This window comes from Cherax quadricarinatus, chromosome 33 (assembly GCF_038502225.1).
Source record: "Cherax quadricarinatus isolate ZL_2023a chromosome 33, ASM3850222v1, whole genome shotgun sequence".
Lineage (NCBI taxonomy): Eukaryota > Metazoa > Arthropoda > Malacostraca > Decapoda > Parastacidae > Cherax > Cherax quadricarinatus.
Window position 1 is genome coordinate 21233074 of NC_091324.1, and position 21886 is coordinate 21254959.

Sequence of the window (21886 nt, forward strand, 5' to 3'; positions counted from 1 at the left end):
TCTGAATCAAGAGATTACATCCAATGATTCTGATGTTTGTTTGATATAGGTCATTGTCTTTATCTGTTTTCATTGTTCTTAGAGCCATAGATCATCCACATCAGTTTATGCTCACTCAGATACACTTGTCACAGTCTCCAATTTTTCCTAGATTTACAATGTTTTGTGACTTGATTAACCTACAGTACTAGGTAGAGTGCAATTAGCAATGACTTCTAAAGCAAATGGTGATGCCATGAGGAAACATGTGAATCTCATTGCTAAGCAGAAACTTGAGCTAATATGAAAGGTTCAGTCTGGTGTCTCAGTGGCATGGGTATGAGAAAAATATGGTATTAGAAACTGTCTGATATCCATAGAAATAAGGGCAAACTTAAACTATTCTTTTAAGTTGATTGTAGATGCTAGCCATTTTCTTCTTGACCATTTAAAATTTTCCTAATGGAGCCTTACAGCTTCTCTGACTCAGAATAAAATTTTAGCTATTCTAAATCACCACTGTCAGTCATGGCACTTTACACCTCACCTTTCCACCACAAAAGGTAAGTAAAATTTTTGTAAATTACTGTACTGTAAAATTAGTATTCTGTCCTGTACTGTACATGACAGTACTATTGTACTTTCAACTTCATTTTATTTACTGTTCCTGTATAGTATACTGTTTTACATGTTCAAATAATTTAAGTGTCTGGTAACTGCCTTCTGAATCAGTGGACCAAGTCCACTGACTCCAAACTTTGTCCATTTGTAACAATTGTGAATAATTAATTATAATTCGGAATGTACAGACAATCTACAATAACATAAACCCCCTTTCCTCCTATTAGTCCATTAATTGAGGGTTCACTAACTTTTGTTTAGTTCATTATTTTTATTTACAGCATTTTAAATGAATGTGTAATTACACATTATATAGGTTTTTGATTGATATGTTGTTGTGTTGAATATTTGCACCGACTGTAGTAATTGTAAGCAATATAGCATTGATAGAAGTACACTTTATTTTTTTATTTTATTTTTTTTTTTTTTTTTTTCCCACTATCAGCGAGATGCTAGCCACAGACTCAGCACTATTGGCAGTCGGTCCCTCTGTAACCTGAGTGCTGCTCTTAGAGAAGAGGATGAACAGCGCACATCCTTCAGGGATGGTTCACCGCCGTACACACGCAGTGTGTCTTCTACACGTACCTTCTTGATGCCTACACATGGCCACTATAAGCCTAAGTTGAGAAGTACAAGATCTAGTAATGATGTTACAGAAGACACAAGTCACAAAATAGCCCTGGTGACTTCAGCAGATCCCCATGTTAACAACATAGTGGTGACTGGTGGTCCCAAAGATGAGAGAGATGCAGTATTTAGGCTGGAACAGCTCTCAAGTCCCTCTGCTAGCAGGGTAGGTACAGCAGCCTCAGTAATTTTTGTATGTAAAATCACTGTTGAACTATACAATTGTTTTATTAAAGATGTAAGAACTTTGGTGGGAAGGTTTTGGTTCAGAGGATCATTTGAATTGTGATGTCAACTAAGATAGCAATTAAATGAGTGAAGGTCACTGTTTTATTTTCTGGATCACTTTACCATGCTGAGGAAATGGCCAGTTTGGAAAAAATATGCAATATAGGTTGATTATCAAAAATTTTATAAAAAAAAAAAAAAAATGCTTTATGACAAATGGCTTCTACTAAATATGTTGGTTTGCTGAATAGTAATTCTCACTTTAATTGTTAGCATACTTGATGGCTCTTATGTTGAGTACAGGAAGCATGTACAGCTTGATCTACCCTATTAGCAATAGGAAGGCCATGATTTACCAAAGTTGCTGTGGTTAAGAGCAAGGTTATGTTTATGCAGACACTCTAAGTTACTGTCCAGACATTACTGAATGTGCAACGTTCTCAATATTAACAGTGCAACAGCAGTGGCTAAAAAGAGACGTAAAATAAATCCAAATATTTTGTAGCAGAAATATAAAGATTACAAATAAAAATTTATTTTAATGATTCCATAAGAAGTGCATGTAAACTGTGCTAAAGAAAAAATTCAAGGCTGATACAGTATTGTGATTTACATGTACAGCCTCTCCTCACTTGGCGACATACGTACTCATTTATCGACCACTCGGACTTATGACCAGCTCTCCAACTAGTAAGCAAACCTAAGTAATGTATATTAGAGCTAATTTCATCTATTCTGTTTATTACAGTATACAGTACACTACTGTATAAACATTAAAAAATACATTAAAAATGTTGTAAATGGTGCAAAGGTGACAAAAAAACATATCTAAAGATGATTGACAAACCCACTACCAGTATAGTATACTCCTCGCTTAACGACGAATTTGCTTACCGACCTACACTTAGGAACAGAACCCTGTTGTTAAGCGAGGAGAGGCTGTATAGAATTGAATTGCTAAGGGGATATTGACTGAAGGAATGGATCTATTGTAACTTAGTTTTTCTTATTTAAATGAGATTCATGATACAGTGAAACCCTGAGTTTTGGCCGTGATCCGTTCCAGAAGCTTGGCCTAAACTGAAAGCGCCCGAAAGTCAAAGCAATATTTCCCATAAGAAATGATGTAAATCTAGTTCATCCATTAAAGACCCCCAAAAATATTCACAAAAAATACATTTTTTAAAGAATAACTATAGTTTTACATACAACAATTGTCAATACATTCTTTCTTTCTTTCAACACACTGGCCGTATCCCACCAAGGCAGGGTGGCCCAAAAGGAAAAGCGGAAGTTTCTCCTTTTAAATTTAGTAATATATACAGGAGAAGGGGTTACTAGCCCCTTGCTCCTGGCATTTTAGTCGCCTCTTATGACACGCATGGCTTACAGAGGAAGAATTCTGTTCCACTTTCCCATGGAGGTAAGAGGAAATAAACAAGAACAAAAACTAGTAAGAAAAGTAGAAGAAAACCCAGAGGGGTGTGTATATATATGCTTGTACATGTATGTGTAGTGTGACCTAAGTGTAAATAGAAGTAGCAAGGCGTACCTGAAACCTTGCATGTTTGAGACAGAAAAATGGACACCAGCAATCCTACCATCATGTAAAACAATTACAGGTTTCCATTTTACACTCACTTGGCAGGACAGTAGTACCTCCCTGGGCGGTTGCTGTCTACCAACCTACTACCTAGGTTAAATGAGTAATATAATAGATAAACATTTAAAATCCCATTTACGTACCTTTATTTTAGACTCTTGTTGGCAGCTGGACGATAGGGAGGAGGAGAGAGGGAGGACTTAATGTTTAGAAGGGGAATCCCCTTCCATAAAAACTTTAGGTAACAAGTCCTTATCCGGAGTCACTTCCCTTCTTTGTCTTTTAATGCCACTAGGACTAGTTTGAAGTTTGAGAGTTGCTGGACCCCCTGTCACACAAAATAACTGTCCAGAGAGGTCTGTTTCTGACGTCTTTTTAGCATTTGTCTGAAGTGGGACATGGTTTTGTCACTGAACATGTTGCAGAGATGGCTTGTTTCAGCTTGCTCAGGCTGATATTTCTCGGCAAATGCTTGCACCCTGGAGTTTACCTGGAGAGAGTTCCGGGGGTCAATGCCCCCACGGCCCGGTCTGTGACCAGGCCTCATGGTGGATCAGAGCCTGATTAGCCAGGCTGTTACTGCTGGCTGCACGCAATCCAACGTATGAGCCACAGCCCGGCTGGTCAGGTACCGACTTTAGGTGCTTGTCCAGTGCCTGCTTGAAGACAGCCAGGGGTCTATTGGTAATCCCCCTTATGTGTGCTGGGAGGCAGTTGAATAGTCTCAGGCCCCTGACACTTACTGTATTGTCTCTTAACGTGCTAGTGACACCCCTGCTTTTCATTGGGCGGATGTTGCATCGTCTGCCGAGTCTTTTGCTTTCATTGTGAGTGATTTTCGTGTGCAAGTTCGGTACTAATCCCTCTAGGATTTTCCAGGTATATATAATCATGTATCTCTCCCGCCTGCGTTCCAGGGAGCACAGGTTCAGGAACTTCAAGCGCCCTTAGTAACTGAGGTGTTTTATCTCCGTTATGCGCACCGTGAAGGTTCTCTGTACATTTTCTGGGTCAGCAATTTCACCTGCCTTGAAAGGTGCTGTTAGTGTGCAGCAATATTCCAGCCTAGATAGAACAGGCGACCTGAAGAGTGTCATCATGGGTTTGGCATCCCTAGTTTTGAAGGTTCTCATTATCCATCCTGTCATTTTTCTAGCAGATGCGATTGATACAATGTTATGGTCCTTGAAGGTGAGATCCTCCAACATAATCACCCCCAGGTCTTCGACGTTGGTTTTTCACTCTATTTTGTGGCCGGAATTTGTTTTGTACTCTGATGAAGTTTTAATTTTCTCATGTTTACCATATCGGAGTAATTGAAATTTCTCATCGTTGAACTTCATATTGTTCTCTGCAGCCCATTGAAAGATTTGGTTGATGTCTGCCTGGAGCCTTGCAGTGTCTGCAATGGAAGACACTGTCATGCAGATTCAGGTGTCATCTGCAAAGGAAGACACGATGCTGTGGCTGACATCCTTGTCTATATCAGATATGAGGATGAGAAACAAGATGGGAGCGAGTACTGTGCCTTGTGGAACAGAGCTTTTCACCGTAGCCGCCTCAGACTTTACTCTGTTGACTACTACTCTTTGTGTTCTGTTTGTGAGGAAATTATAGATCCATCTACCAACTCCATCTACCCTGCTCCACATTGCACAAATCTCTCTAATCTCTGAAGAAGGTACCCCCTTCACTCCCTCTTCCTCCTCCTCTAAAGCAAGTTCCTCAGCTGTGGTCTGTTGCTGTTCCAGATGAAGGTCTTGCAGCTCTTCAGTGATTAGCTCTTCCCTTTGGTCCTCTACCAACTCTTCCACATCCTTGCCGCTCACCTCCAACCCCATGGACTTCCCCAATGCCACAATACATTCCAGAACAGGAAGAGGTCGGCAGGGTCAGGTCAGCCTCAAACCCTTCAAAATCCCTTTAGAGGACACATTCTGGCCATAATTTTCTCCAAGCAGAGTTTAAAGTCCAGGAAGTCACTTCCTGCCAAGCCTTACCTATAAGGCTTATGCAGTTGTAGATACTGAAATTATTCCTCCAGAACTCTCTTAGGGCTATTTCAGTGTCTGAGGTCACTTAAAAGCTCCTTTCAAACACTGCTCTTGTGTAGAGTTTTTTGAAGTTAGAAATGACCTGCTGGTCTATGAGTTGGATGAGAGGAGTCATGTTAGGAGGCAAGAACTTCTCTGTTATAAAACTGAAGTCCCTAGACAATAGGTCTACCAAGTTTGGAGGATGAGCAGGAGCATTGTCCAGTACCAGGAGGCACTTGAGTGGAAAATTTTTTTCTTGGAGTTATTTTTTCACACGGGCCAAACACTTCATGGACCCAGCCAATGAAAATTTGCCTCATGATCCATGCCTTATTGCTAGCCCTTCACATCACACACTATTTACTCTTTACAACATTTTTTCTTGAAAACACTGGGATTGCAGAGTGATACACAAGTAAAGGCTTCACTTTAAAATCCCCACTAGCATTAGCATAGAACAACAGAGTTAGCCTGTCTTTCATAGGCTTGTCTCCTGGCAGTGCCTTTTCCTCCTGCGTGATGTAAGTCCTCTTTGGCATATGCTTCCAAAAGAGGCTTGTTTCGTCACCTTTACAGGCAACGAAAAAGAATAACAGAGCGGCTAAAAGAGGCCAATATATCTGAAAAGCGTAGGGAGTCACTGGTCAGAGAAATAGCAAACATCGAACTTAAGCTAAAGGAATCTTATAGGAGTCAGGAATCGCGGGAAGAACTAAAAGCCATAAATGAAATCGAAAGAAACCCAAAGTATTTCTTTTCCTATGCCAAATCAAAGTCGAGAACAACGTCCAGTATTGGGCCCCTACTTAAACAAGATGGGTCCTACACAGATGACAGCAAGGAAATGAGTGAGCTACTCAAGTCCCAATATGACTCAATTTTTAGCAAGCCGCTAACCAGACTGAGAGTCGAAGATCAAAATAAATTTTTTATGAAAGCCACAAAATTTGGTTAACACAAGCCTATCTGATGTTATCCTGACGCCAAATTACTTCGAACAGGCGATAAATGACATGCCCATGCACTCTGCCCCAGGGCCAGACTCAATGGAACTCCGTGTTCATCAAGAATTGCAAGAAGCCCCTATCACGAGCTTTTACCATCCTGTGGAGAGGGAGCATGGACATGGGGGTCGTCCCACAGCTACTAAAAACAACAGACATAGCCCCACTCCACAAAGGGGGCAGTAAAGCAATAGCAAAGAACTGCAGACCGATAGCACTAACATCCCATATCATAAAAATCTTTGAAAGGGTCCTAAGAAGCAAGATCGCCACTCACCTAGAAACCCATCAATTACACAACCCAGGGCAACATGGGTTTAGAGCAGGCCGCTCCTGTCTGTCTCAACTATTGGATCACTACGACAAGGTCCTAGATGCACTAGAAGACAAAAAGAATGCTGATGTAATATATACAGACTTTGCAAAAGCCTTCGACAAGTGTGACCCTGGCGTAATAGCGCGCAAAATGCATGCTAAAGGAATAACAGGAAAAGTTGGTAGATGGATCTATAATTTTCTCACAAACAGAACACAAAGAGTAGTAGTCAACAGAGTAAAGTCCGAGGCAGCTACGGTGAAAAGCTCTGTTCCACAAGGCACAGTACTCGCTCCCATTTTGTTTCTCATCCTCATATCTGACATAGACGAGGATATCAGCCACAGCACCGTGTCTTCCTTTGCAGATGACACCCGAATCTGCATGACAGTGTCTTCCATTGCAGACACTGCAAGGCTCCAGGCGGACATCAACCAAATCTTTCAGTGGGCTGCAGAAAACAATATGAAGTTCAACGATGAGAAATTTCAATTACTCCGATATGGTAAACACGAGGAAATTAAAACTTCATCAGAGTACAAAACAAACTCCGGCCACAAAATAGAGCGAAAAACCAACGTTAAAGACCTGGGAGTGATCATGTCGGAGGATCTCACCTTCAAGGACCATAACATCATATCAATCGCATCTGCTAGAAAAATGACAGGATGGATAATGAGAACCTTCAAAACTAGGGATGCCAAACCCATGATGACACTCTTCAGGTCGCTTGTTCTATCTAGGCTGGAATATTGCTGCACACTAACAGCACCTTTCAAGGCAGGTGAAATTGCTGACCTAGAAAATGTACAGAGAACCTTCACAGCTCGCATAATGGAGATAAAACGCCTCAATTACTGGGAGCGCTTAAAGTTCCTGAACCTGTATTCCCTGGAACGCAGGCGGGAGAGATACATGATTATAGTATACACCTGGAAAATCCTAGAGGGACTAGTACCGGATTTGCACACGAAAATCGCTCTCAACGAAAGCAAAAGACTTGGCAGACGATGCAACATCCCCCCAATGAAAAGCAGGGGTGTCACTAGCATGTTAAGAGACAATACAATAAGTGTCAGGGGCCTGAGACTGTTCAACTGCCTCCCAGCATACATAAGGGGGATTACCAATAGACCCCTGGCTGTCTTCAAGCTGGCACTGGACAAGCACCTAAAGTTGGTACCTGACCAGCCGGGCTGTGGCTCGTACGTTGGATTGCGTGCAGCCAGCAGTAACAGCCTGGTTGATCAGGCTCTGATCCACCTTGAGGCCTGGTCACAGACCGGGCCGCGGGGGTGTTGACCCCCGGAACTCTCTCCAGGTAAACCCCTTAAATTCACTCATTAATTTTTCAATCTCACGTTTGTCTGAACTTGCAGCCTCGCCATGCCTTACAACACTGTGTATACAGCTACGCTTCTTAAATCTGTCAAACCAGCCTCTGCTGGCCTTAAATTCACTAACATCGTCACTCGTTCCAGGCATTTTCTTTACGAGATCTGCGTGCAAATGCCTTGCCTTTTCACAAATGATCGTCTCCAAAGCACTATCTCCTGATAACTGTTTATCGTTGATCCACACCAGCAACAACTTTCCAGCATCTTCGACTGTTTGTGATCTATTTCTTATTAACATATCTACACCTTTCGCATCATTAGCTTCCTTGATTTCTTTTTTCTTTGCCAGGATAGAAGTGATTGTTGATTTTTTTTTGCCATATGTCCTGACAAGCTCCACCACACGCACACCACTCTTGTATTTCTGTACAATTTCTTTCTTCAATTATATGGTGTTTCTCACTTTCTTTACCAAAGGGCTGGCACTAGGAAGTTTCTTTGGGCCCATGGTTGGTTATGTAGCAGTCGCACTCAATCAGCAAGCACCAAACACAATGAATTTATTGTGAAATGTTTGGATGAGTGCAGAGGGTAATGTTCACTCAAGGATAAACAAAGCCACACTGACTCTCGAAGCCTGCGCGGGCAGGCGGACAGGTCTGGTACACGGGGTGAAACTCAGGGCACAGTGCGAAACTCAAGACAAAATTTAGCTGAAAAAAGCACTTGAAACTGTAAGAGGCCAAAGCTTGAGGTTGCCGAAACTGTATTTGTAAAATTAGCTTGGGCTGACATTACACATTCTAGGTTCCATACATAAAATCTTATTTCTATTTTCATTAACATATCATTATAACATTGCATTTTTTCTACTTGCACTGCTGACATAAATTTTTTTTTTAAATTTTTAATTGTACATGCAAGGTTTCAAGTACATCTTGCTACTTCTACTTATACACGTATTTAGGTTGCGCGACACATGCATGTACAGGCATGTACCTATATACACACCCCTTTGGGTTTTCTTCTATTTTCTTACTACCTTCTTGTTATTTATTTCTGCTTATCTCCATGGGAAAGTGGAACAGAATTGTTCCTCTGTGAGCCATGCGTTTCATAAGAGGTAACTAAAATTCCGGAAGCAAAGGGCTAGTAACCCCTTCTGTATACTTAACTAAAGCTAAAAAGAGAAACTTTTGTTTCTCTTTTTGGGCTACTCTGCTTTGGTGGGATATGGCCAGTTTGTTGAAAGAAGAGGAATTGTCATTATTAGTAGTAGAAGTATTAGTATTATTAATTTTCAGAGCTTTTATATTGCATAGACTGATGTCTCTCTCCTGCTACTGATCTCTTCCTTAATGAATCCTAACTAGTCATAAGTTGGCCTGTGATAAGCGTTCACATTGCTAAACTCACAAACTAGTATTTAGTCACTTAGCCATAATACCAACTTACCTCATAATTTGTAATACTTTAAATTTAAGAATTAATCTAAGTCTGCCCGAAATGCCTAGCCATGCTAGGTGTTCTAGTGGTACACTCTGTAATTATTTTACTACATGTAAACCACACAATAACCAAATTCTGTAAACTCAGCATTGTAATCCTTATAGAGAATAAACTTTGAATTTGAAAGAAGCAGCTATTCTATAGAGAATTCAAATAATAATTAATGTTAAATTTACTTTTTATTTTCTTTTACTTCTGAATAGGCATATTTACATTTGCTTTGACCTGCATCTAAAATACCATGTCATTTCTTGTTCATATTACGTAGATCTAAAAGGTTGTAGAGAAGATATAATAATGTGTAGCATATAATTATGCCTGTCATTTTTTTATTATTTTATTATTAACACACTGGCCGATTCCCACCAAGGCAGGGTGGCCCGAAAAAGAAAAACTTTCACCATCATTCACTCCATCACTGTCTTGCCAGAAGGGTGCTTTACACTACAGTTTTTAAACTGCAACATTAACATTAACTGCAACATTATGCATTGATCCTAAAACGTTAATCCCAGATGCTATTGTGGCTTGGCCAAGTTGCACATCCTTTACCTTAGTTTATTGTACTGTACTATATTTGTCAAACGTTTCAAAAATAGGTACCTTACAGTATGTGATTTTGCAAACAATGAATGTTGTTTCATACTGAATGCATAGCAAGGCATCAATGAGTATGAGGATCCTCTCATCATTTAATTACCTTTTACCAGACATCTACTCTAAGTAGTGGGACATCCCAAGTGACTGTGAGATCATCATCGGGCAGTGGGAGTTCACCCTCTATAGGTAGTAAGGCTGCATCCCCAGTGGTGGCAGCATCACTAGTAGAGCAACAGTTACGTGAATTAAGAGAAGAACAAAGACGTTTGAAAGAGGAAGCCAACAGATTGGCACAGGAGAGACGCAAGTTTGAGGTAAGATAAGGTCTTATGAGAAACAAATGGTGCCTACAGATTCGTCACTACCATAAACATAGCAGTGCCTCCCCAAACTTGTCGCTTAAAACTTCGTTTAATAACCTGGGAAGATGTTGTAAAAGTTTTAACCTGCAGGAGATGCTATGTTCGTGGATAACTCTTGTATTCATCATATTGTTATGCTGGACATTCTAATACAAGCTGTTGCTTATGCTTAAAACTTCTTTGAACTGTCTGTATAAAGCAATGCACAAATAATGCAAATTGAGTAGTAATGCTATAGTGAATTTTTTTGCACATTTATCACGTAGGATTATTTATAGTATAAGCGCTATATATCTATACGTATATATAATATGTATGAAGTGGTACCCAGAATATGCCTACAAATTTTGTTTAGTTTAATTTACTACTGTTGCAATAGTTGTATTAGAGTTCATTAACTGAACCCAGTTAGTACTTGACAAATTATAATGTTTGTAAATTTTAAATAAATCTTTGTGGTAAATATTTGGGCATCACTCGTGAACTACTGTGTATCATTACCTCATACTCTGACATAGGTGCTATGCCAAGGAATTATTATTAGTTGTGCTCTTACTTTTGATATTCTTTTATAATACTAGTAATAAAACATGGTACAGTAGTTACTGTTTAAAAATGCAACAAAATGTGGATTTGCCAATACAATATATGACCATTTTCTTTTGTATGAGGAAATGATAGTACAGCACTGTACTACTGTAATTGCACTGCACAATTGTAGTGTTGCAACTTCCTGGGTTCCATCACATAAGCAGACTGTATGTGAGTGCAATTGTGTGTGTGTGTGTGTGTTTTCAACATACCATTTATCTCCCACTGAGGCAAGGTAACCCAAAAAAAAGATTTTTTTTTTTATTTTTTGCACTTAGTAATTTGTACAGAAGAGGTTACTAGTCGACATGACTCACGAAATCATAATGACACGATTGCAAACAAACCATACCGTGGGTTCAAATCCCGCCTGTGGTATGGTTTGATGGTTTGGTGAGGTTACTAGTCCCTCTAGTTTTTTCTCTGCCCCTTCCCATCCTTTCCCTGGTCTTAATTCTTGACTGACATGATATAGCACAATCATGTCTATTTTCAATCCTCTATGTGGAGTCTAATTCCACAGTGGGATTTGTCCAATATCTCTGTAGATCAAGCATTCCTTCCTTCCTCTTGTTACAGCCCTGATAATGACACTCCTTGTATATTCCATTTCATTACTTCTTGCCTTATTGTGGAAAAATAAACACAAATGCAGTATAATGGGATCCTTTATTAACTGTTTCACCCACACAGTGGGCTTTATCAAATCTGTGACTTGGATGGTGTTGGTATTTTATACCTTTTATCTCCATTTTGCCTTATTGTATTGATGTTTTCAATTTCTTGTTGGTCCCTCCTGATTCTCCTATTCATATTCAGATTTTTATTTCTTTTATGCAGTACACAGATGATGTAGTTTACAAGTTATAAGATATTATTAGGCATATGAAAAAGCCACTAGTATGCAATACATTTAAGGCAAAGTATGCAGTGCATTTTCAGCTAGTTCTTTGCTTACCTCTGTGAAGACTGCCTAGGATCTTCAGCAAGGCTTTTCACTTCACTGGCATTCTCCAAGTGCTTTTCCACCCTTCCACCTTATCACCTGATTCTCTGAATAATCTTCCTCCCAGAAAAAAAAAGACTAGGTCTTTATTCTTTTTTCTTTCTTTCTCATCTTTTTTCTTCTTGTTTTTGTCTTCTTCTTTTCTTTCAACACACCGGCCGTATCCCACCGAGGTGGGGTGGCCCAAAAGGAAAAAAACGAAAGTTTCTCCTTTTACATTTAGTAATATATACAGGAGAAGAGGTTACTAGCCTCTTGCTCCCAGCATTTTAGTCGCCTCTTACAACACGCATGGCTTACGGAGGAAGAATTCTGTTCCACTTCCCCATGGAGGTAAGAGGAAATAAACAAGAACAAGAACTAGTAAGAAAAATGGAAGAAAACCCAGAGGGGTGTGTATATACATATATGTTTGTACATGTATGTGTAGTGTGACCTAAGTGTAAGTAGAAGTAGCAAGACGTACCTGAAACCTTGCATGTTTATGAGACAGAAAAATGGACACCAGCAATCCTACCATCATGTAAAACAATTACAGGTTTCCGTTTTACACTCACTTGGCAGGACGGTAGTACCTCCCTGGGCGGTTGCTGTCTACCAACCTACTACCTAGGTTTCTGTCTGATCTTTTTTATTTTTATTTTTCTCATCTTTTTTTCTTTTTCCTTTCTTCATTTTCATTCTTTTTTTTTTCTTATTTTTTCTACTATTGCTTTTGTTACTGTTTCAGCATTCACTTTTTTTTCTTACTTTACTACTACTATGTCTGCTGCTGCTGCCTCTACCTCTGTAATTATTGATACATTGTGTAATTTCTTGCCTTTGTTGTTGCTTTTTTTTTTAGTTTTACTCCTACTACTTTTGCTCTTCTAATTTTGCTCTTATTTCTACTTCTGCTACTACTGCTGTTACTACAGTTATTTCTTTCTCCTTTTTTGTTTTTTTCCTTTTTTTTGTTTCTTACTTTTGTTTCTTGCACCTATATATAGCCTGTCTTCTCTCATATTCCACATGTAATTGAAATGATCTGAGTGCCAGGACTGAATTTTTTTTGATAAAGATGTCGTGAGTGACTACATTCATGACCTCAAGTAATCAGCAGTCATATGCCTTCTTTCTACATGTCTCTTAGCTTTGCTGTGTATCTGTATCTTATATAGAAAGTCTGCTCACACATGTAAGTTGATGCAAACAACACAAACATCTTTCTTGCAAATTTTTTCAGATTTTGAAACTTTTCTGAGTGCAGAGATGCATAAAACTTGATCTTGGCAGGCCACATGAAAACCTTTGGCAGGCCGCATGCAGCCCCCCGCTGGCTGTAGTTTGCCCACTGCTGATCTTGGCGAGCCACACGAAAACCTTTGGCAGGCTGCATGCAGCCCATGGGCCGTAGTTGGCCCACTGCTGATCTTGCCTGTTCACTCTAATTCTACTACATATTTTCCTTTTTTTTTATGTAGTCATTCTTTCACTCTCTTGGGCCTTCATATGGTTTCCTGGCATTTCTTCTAAACCATGGGCTAAGTCTCTTTCTCTGTCAGTACATGTATTTCTTTTCATTGTGTTTTGACTGGACCATTCTTTTGCCCCTTTACTTTTTATACAATACTGCATTCTGCATTCATTGCCTTACCACTCAGTTTTACCCATGTACTACTTTCACTAATTTTCATACCTTCATTCTATTCTCATCTGCAGTCTAGTTTCCTGTGTGTCTTCCTTCATTGCTCTCTCTCTCTAGACCTATTTCCAGAGTTGGAAATCTGTTTTCTTTAGAGTATACACAAAAATTTCTCTCAATTTTTATTTCATAAATTAAGACCATTTCCCTAAATAAATAATCTTCCCCACAATTAAATGTCCTTATCTGCTGTGAAATGTGATAAGAAACACATGATTAATCACGGACTAAATTATTCATTTCCATCCTAATCGTATTTAGACATAAGGATTCATAGACATTGATACCTTGGCTTAATCAGCACTTTTGGAAAGTGATGGAGATATGATGATCTCAAAAATTTTATACCTAACAATGGGTTTGTCATTGTAAGAAATATTTGCTGTTAATCAAGTATTGGAACTAATGTATATTAGGAAATAGTTCTTGTTTGTGATATACAGTCACAGAGAACTGCATGTTATGTAAGTGATAAGATAAGATTTCTTGATAAATGTAGTGGCAAAGATTGGTTAACTCTCAGTAGGTGTTGTAAATCTTCCCCACACTGTTTCTTTTAGTCTCATCATTTGTGGTTGTTTTACAATGAAAAATAACAATGTACTTTTGCTTTTTAAGCTTAGAAAGTCATTTTTCAGTATATCAGTGATATTTTATCTGTACACATCATAGAATCAGAATGAGAGTATGATTGTGGTTTGGTGTGAGACTTGTGTAATCTGCTATTGTCGGACCCTTGAAAATAGTTGCTCTTATTTGTTGCTATCTGCACCTTCATTCACCTTGACCCTGCTGGCTCGCCACCCCCTACCAGGAGGAGAAGCGTCGTGGTCTAGAGAGAACCCAGAGTGCCCCATTGGCCCCATTGGTGATCACCTGTTCTGGGCAGTCCCTTCTCCCACATCTTCAGCCGCCCCCCAGCCCCACCTCGTCTATTGGTAGTGGTCGGCACACTACCCGGGTTCTTATCAAGTCCCCACCACCACCACCGCCACCTCGTAAAAACACCACCACCTTGACTTCCTTTCATAGCAGCTTCCAGCCCCATCAGGTATCCCCACCAGCATCACCAGCACACAGCAGCAGTAGCAGCAGTGGAGTTGGATCATCCTGTGGCTCTGGTGCTCCACCACGACGCTGCAAGAGTATTGGGTCATTGTCAGCTAGCAGTGGTGAAAGTGCTGTTTGGGAAGATTCACCCATTGCAAACCGTTCTCTTCCTGTCAATACCCATCCAACATTCCGCTCCAGTATGCCACCACCTCCTCCCCCTAAGCCACCTGCACCTCCTAGTGTACACTCAAGTAGCATCAATGGCTCTCCAATGTTATTGGGTGCCCCTTCACCTCCTCCACCTCCCCCACAACCTACCTCCTCTCCACCCCAAACTAGTTTAGCTGCTGCCCTTAATAGAGAACTGCAGCGTCGCTCAGCACAGGTGAGTTACCGTGTGTGTGTGTGTGTCATGCACAAAAGTGCATTTAGGGTGTATCACTATGCTGTCATTCCCTTCTAAATTCTGCATCGTACTGTACCTCACTTAGCTAAACTCGTATAGAATGAGTAACTTACTGTTACCACAATGGCATTTATGTACTGTATATACACAAGGTATTGGTACTTCTTTCACCTGTAGATGTTCATTATAATTCTAACAATATAACCTTTAAACTACATTTTATTCTTATCAGTTTGCTATCATCATCTTGTGAGCATGAATGTTACTGTTCCATATAACCTTCATTAGTCCTTTCTTAGTTTCATATTTCATCTCGCAGACTGGTTTTTTATCCCTCATTTCTCACACATCAGAAATGAATTTTGTCAGTTCAAGATGGTGTGTGAGTAAGCCATCAGGAACAATGCTACACAGGTCTTTAATGCAAGTTATATCCTGTATATCCTGACAAATGATGCATTGTTACTACCATAATTGATTTCTTATTGCCATTTTATTAGTAATTGTATGTGTACTGCCGTATTTCCAAATTTATATAAATAACATTTTTATAAGTAATAGTGATTCTGATAAGTTAATTAACTTTATATATAGAATACTGTAGCTCAAATTGATCAGTTTACAGATACAGTACTGTAGCTCATTAATAGTTTGCGTTTGTTACTGTAGTTCATAGTAATAATTTTACATATATTACAGTACATAATCCACATAGTTTACAATAGTTAGAACAGTGTTTCCATTAGTTATGTTATACTGGAGTACACTGAATGTTCAACAGTATTGGTTTGCACATTACACATGTGACAGTAAGCTAACAGCGAGAACTCTAATGTTAAGATTTCATGTCTGCACTGAAACAGTGTCAGTGCAAACTACAAGTTGTTGTGTCATACTATAATTGTTTTTAATATTTTGAATGCATTGGTTTTAGAATTTGATATTGCTAAAAGCAGTAGAGAGTTTTTATTTAGAAAGTGAAGCTTGGGTTTGGGTATGTAGGAGGGAGGAGGACAATTTTCTAATAAAAGCCTTGGACCAGGATGTGATGTCACTGTGGTTGTTTAACATACTGATAGTTTGGGTTGTAAAATAAGTGAATCCTTGGGTATTGGGGAAAGGTGCAAGTTTAATCCTTTCAGTGGCCTAACATCGAACTACAGTATTGAGGAGACACTCTCTTTATGTAGTTCTATGTCCTGAGCTCAGCTTACTCAGATAAGCTGTGAGAGGTAAATTTTGGCCTAGACATGAGAGAATGGGTCTGCATGGTGAATGTACATAGTATAAGAGAAATCCTGTCCCACAAGGTACATGATGGGAAAAGCAAGGCTCTGACTATGTGTTCAGTTTAAAATAGACTTTGGGTTGTTTTCTAGGATGGTGTTTAGGGTTTTATTGGCAGTTTCTTGGTGTCATTTGAAAGAATGGAAAACATACTACTGAAATAGGGATAGTAATGTGTCAAACTGCTGGCAGTTTTGATTATCCTCTACTGCATATATACATGACTAATTTTACTAGCTACAAATTCTTAGGCATTGCCATAACATAAAATTTGGGTAATTTTGTGTCTGCCCACCCCTCCAAAGGATGCACTGTTCTATACATATGTAAGAAAAGGAAGGAGAGCCTTAACAGCAGTGTAACTTTTGTACTGGATGATTTGATAACTTAGCTTCATAATGTAGTTTAGTGTGGAGAATGCATCAGCTGATCAAGTAGCTATTTGAAGTTACTCTGTGACACTGCTAAAACGATCTCTGAAAATAGTTACAATTCAGGCCAAGTGTTTAGTACTGACAAGACAGGGCTATGTTGGAAGCATGTGCAGACAATAACTTAAATTAGCAAGCAAGAGAAATTTACATGTGGTTTGATGGCAGCTAAGGAGCTGCAGAGGTCATATGAACAGTTCTGTGTTATTGGTAAAGTTGCAGAATTTTTCACTTAAAGAACCCTGACACTTCTAGAAGTATTGCTCTGAAGTGGGGTCAGCAATTGATGCCTTATTGTCGGTTCTGTAAAATCCTACAGGGTAAAAACCACCTTAGGTGCATTACAGAATACCTGTACCTTAGAATGCCAGTTCATCCATCATCTACTTTCAACTCTGCCAACATAAACATACAAATCACAGACATCATCATCCCAGTAGGGCCACATCAACCCTCTCCATATACTTTGTCAACAAGCAGTGACAACTAGAATGTCAGATAATATATGGAACTTGACCTTATCTCTCCCATATGCACATAATTTCAAGCAGTGCAATATTATTTAAGAAGGATTTTTCAGGAATGTAACCTGCACATTACTTGAGGGATTTACTGTATGGTATCTAAATTTGTGGGAGAGTTGTGAAATGAAGCAGTGTTAAAGTTAGATGATACAGAAATGGCTTTTATAGATGGTTAAGTGACTTTTGGAGACTTTTAAGCATGAATGCTGGAACATTTTTAAAATATTGTGCAACCAGACATAAACATTACCATAGGTATTTATTATAAATATGCATTTCAGCTTTGAAGCATCAATTAACCCCTTGACTGTCGCAACCCCAAATCCTGAGGTGTCTCCTGGTGTCGCAAAATTTCTGAAAAAAAAAAATCTTATTTTTCTTTTCCTGATTGTAATGACACCAAAAGAACGAAATTTGATGGAAAACTGACGGAATTATGCTCTCGCGAAGTTAGCAACCTCAGCGATATTTACGAATCGGCAATTTCGCCCACTTTGAGTCCTATTTTCGGCTAATTCCATTGTTCCAGTCGACCAAACTCATACCTATTTCTTTAGAACTCTATTTTTTCTATCGATTGAGTACAAGAAACTGCCCATTTACAGATTTCAACTACCCAATAACGTCAGAAATTTGCAATTTGGCCAATTTCACGAAAATTAAAAAAATTACAATTTCAAAATAGGGTCCAGAATGAACAATGCAGACATTCCTGGCTCTAAAATAACATTTTCTTTGTTTATCAGTCACGTCTCCAGGCCCCTCTGATATTACTCTTGCTTTCTATTTTGAATTTTTATTCAAACAAAAAATAGAAGATTTACTGTTATGCAGACTACTGCAATATTGTAATAATTGTATAAATAATGTCAGCCCATTCATGACTGTATATTAGAATGGCTACTTGGACATTTATTAAAAAATGACATCATTTGTTTACTTTTGAACATTGGCAAAAATCAAACATTTCCCCTACTTTGAGCTCCATTTCAAGGTTCTTTTCATAGTAAAACCAATCAAAATTCACCTCTGTTTCTATAATACATTTTCCATTCTATCAAATGAGACCAAGAAAATGAGAATGCAATCATAAATGCTATACAAAAATAGACCACAAAGTCGGCATTTTAATTAAAAAAAACAGTCGGAGTTTTTTTTTCTTATGTACTGCGTGCTGCAGGATTTTTTTTTATATGTTGCACACTGACCACACAGACCCATTCTCTCACATGTGGGCCTACCAGCTTTCTACTGCTTGATTTGAAGCCGCTAGAACTTCTGAGTTTATACATGTCAAAAATGGTGGCTCGTAAGACGTATATATACGACCGAAACAGTCAAAGGGTTAATAATTCATATGCAATAACTTGTTAACACTGCCTTCCTTGTCACAGCTTTGAATAACTACTTTGTTTAATCATATTTCACATGAATAAAGTGACATAGATAGAGTAACTTATATATACTGCAAAAATCTTATTTTTTCTTGTCATTCACTGTAGGAAGCTCAACTTGTGTTAAATGGTGAAGACAAAACAAAAGCTCAACTAATTGAAGACAAAATTGATGCCTTTAAGAAAGACAAGCCCAGAACAGGACCATCTGACCCAAAACGTGCTCAACATGATAAGGTAAGATGGACACGGGTAATGCCGTGATGAGAATGTCCATTTTGAAATGCAGTATGGCCCCGTTTTACAGCATTTTTGCCTTACGGCATTTCGCTAATACGGCGATTTTAAATTATGACCAAAACTCCCTGTACAGCTCCCCGTCTTTCTAGTACTGCGTGCCCCACCCGGTTTGTTTACAATCTCCATGAGCACATCTCTCTATTGTCTGGAAACTTTCCAAAATTTCAAGCGTTTGAAAGGTATTGCATTTTTATATGTGCTCTGATAATACTTGTGTGTCCCTGTGCCTAATTATACTTACACATTGTGCTGGCATGCAGGTACACATTAAAATCACTAAGAATGTCCCTCTAGTCTAAACACAATAGTAATACTAATAGTATGTAATAATAATCACTCTTGGGCACATTAAATGTCTTATTTTACATTAATATAAACATTTTCTTTAATCCATCTATGATATTTTCTTCAAAATTGTATAAGAAACATGTTACATAGCATACAAACATGCTATGTTTATATGGTATGGAGGTGTGGTAGCCAGGCAGAGGGAAAACATTACATTTTCTCTGGTCCAGCACCAGAGAAAACGTTTATGAATCTGTGTTTGGCCCAGTCATTGCCCTTAACACTCTGCTGTTGCTTACAATTCTCGGCATGAATTATTCATTACTTCTCCCTATGTTTGTGTTGGCATCTAAAGTTAGTTGTTAGAAACGATTAAACTCGGTGAACAGGGTATGTTGGTGGTAATAATATGGCTCTGGGCCGCATTAAATATTGTATAGCTATGTAGGTAGGTGCAGTTATGTAGCCAGGCGGACAGCATAGCTACATCTACCGGCTACCTACACCTGACTTCCTAGAAATAAATACTACTCGCCTCTCATCCTACATTAAGACTACACATATTTTAAGGTAAATAATGAGTGTTCTGTATATACATTTTATCTCTGGGCTGCTTTAAATATCATATACTGTATTAAGTTTGGGATGGGGAGCCAGGGCTACCTACACCTGACTTCCTACAAATAGGTACTGCTCACCTCTTGCCCTACATTGAGATTACAAGTATTTTAAGTAATGAATGTACTGTGTATATATTTTACTCTTTATTGTGTTTTTTAATGCCTAGTACCATTACTAACTTAATATAAGTTAATGTAAACTTACTGCCTGGCATTTGTATGCATTTATAAGTGGAAAAAATGGCATTCCGCTTTAAAGCGATTTCTGCTTTAAGGCAGTGGCCTGGAACCTAACCTACCATATAAGTGGGGCCCTACTGTATAGGAAAAGTTCTCCATATGATTTAATCACAGGCAAATATGTAAATAAATTTGAGTCAGTGAACTTTCTGATAGCACCTCGTATTTCCTTGAAATAATTTTTAACCCAACTCTTTAAATTGCCATTAAGCTTTCATGTCCAAATTATAAATTACACTGTTACTTGTTTTCTCCCATTATTATTACTTGTATGCTTTTTAATTCTCCTGAAAATTAAAGCTCAATTTAACATTAAATTTTAAGTTAATGTTCAATTTCCACAAAATTTGTACAGTACAGTATTACAATATTACTACTTTATCTTCCTGTTTGTACTATATTTACATGCATTATCCAGTATATTTTTTTATTTTCATACTAAAGTTTTAGTCCTAGTATTAGTCCATGTAAGAAATATGCACTTAACCTATTATTGTAAATCAACTCTGTCTTCTTATGGAAGTACACAAGTCTCAAAAGGCCCAGATTAAAATGGTAGAGCCCCGTGGGTCCATGAGCACTTGGAGCCAATTTTTATAACGAGGTTGATATTTTTAAAATAAAAACAAATTATAATATTTTAATATACATGTAGTATGTAACAAAAGGCATTCACAAAGTTTAGCCATTACATACTGGTTCTGTATATTTTATGTGACATTGTATAAAATTTTGCTTAATATCACTGATATCTGTGAAATTTGACTTCCTTGGTGTAGCCTCTGCTCATTGTCTGCTTTCCTCCATTTCATTTGTGTTTGGGTATTTCTTATATTAAAATGATTGTTTAACAACAATTTTTTAATTGCAGTTAATGGAAGAATTTAAACTTGCTCACAAGAAAATGTTTGTTGCAAAAGATAATGCTGATGAAGAGAGTAAAGAAGAAACAAAGGAGCCAAATGTACCAAGCCTGCCCAAAGTGCCTCCAAAACCTACTCCAGTTGAATTTTCTTCAAAAATAATAAGTAACAGCACTATTAACACTCGTGATGGAGTCTCCGTTAATAATAAAATGATAGTGCCCAACCAGAGCAATAATGTGTGTGTACCAAAAACCAACATCAATTATAAATCTAAGTTTACATTGAGAGAAGCAAGCATCAGCAATGGTAGCAATGTTAAGGAAACTATAATCATCAACAGCTCTTCTGCAAGCAACAAAATCAGTTCATCATCAACATCATTGCTGAGACAGGTACCTCTTCCTACTCCACAATCCATACCTCCACCTCCTCCTCCTCCTCCTCCTCCTCCTCCTCCTCCACCTCTGCCTCCTCTACCAAGTTCTGTCATTTGCAAAAAACAAACTTTCTCCAGTGCATTGGTACCGAGCCATAGCGAAGCTATGCATATTTCTCCTCGCACTAATTCCTATCCAGACCTTCACCATAATCTTTCTAGGTCACAATTTTTGGCCACTCCCATTTCCAGCTCTCCCAACACTGTGTGTAGGCCTCCCACATCAGCATCAGGAGCCCCGCCCCTCCCGCCCCCAATGCCCAGGACACTCATCCCGCTTCCCTCTGCTGTGAGTTATGATTTTGTGTCTTTTGTTTATAACAAGTTTTAAAGATATTTTGAAATGCCCCAAGTGCCAGTTTAATTCCTTCACTATTATTTGTATTTTCAATATTATTTGTAGTTATTATTTTATGAGCACTACATCAAATCTTTTGCACTTTATGACCAGTATGAAAATTTAATTTCATTGGAGGGTACTGTGCATGGGTATTTTAATCTTACAAATTCTTTTATAAACAGAAAACCAATAATG

The 21886-nt window shown here is 38.5% G+C and overlaps 1 protein-coding gene across 7 annotated transcripts in view; it reads left to right on the forward strand.

Annotated features, from left to right (window-relative positions):
- Positions 1-21886, forward strand: part of LOC128693867 (PDZ domain-containing protein 7) — a 270106-nt gene that overhangs the window by 215862 nt on the left and 32358 nt on the right. For 5 of the 7 annotated variants that reach the window (XM_070090900.1, XM_070090904.1, XM_070090903.1 and 2 more), the window contains 5 exons: positions 1046-1396; positions 9974-10177; positions 14321-14944; positions 18710-18838; positions 20921-21640. In XM_070090900.1, the coding sequence (XP_069947001.1) occupies positions 1046-1396; positions 9974-10177; positions 14321-14944; positions 18710-18838; positions 20921-21640 (2028 nt within the window). The remainder of the gene's footprint in view (positions 1-1045; positions 1397-9973; positions 10178-14320; positions 14945-18709; positions 18839-20920; positions 21641-21886) is intronic. The other 2 variants (XM_070090905.1, XM_070090906.1) reach the window with 2 other exon arrangements.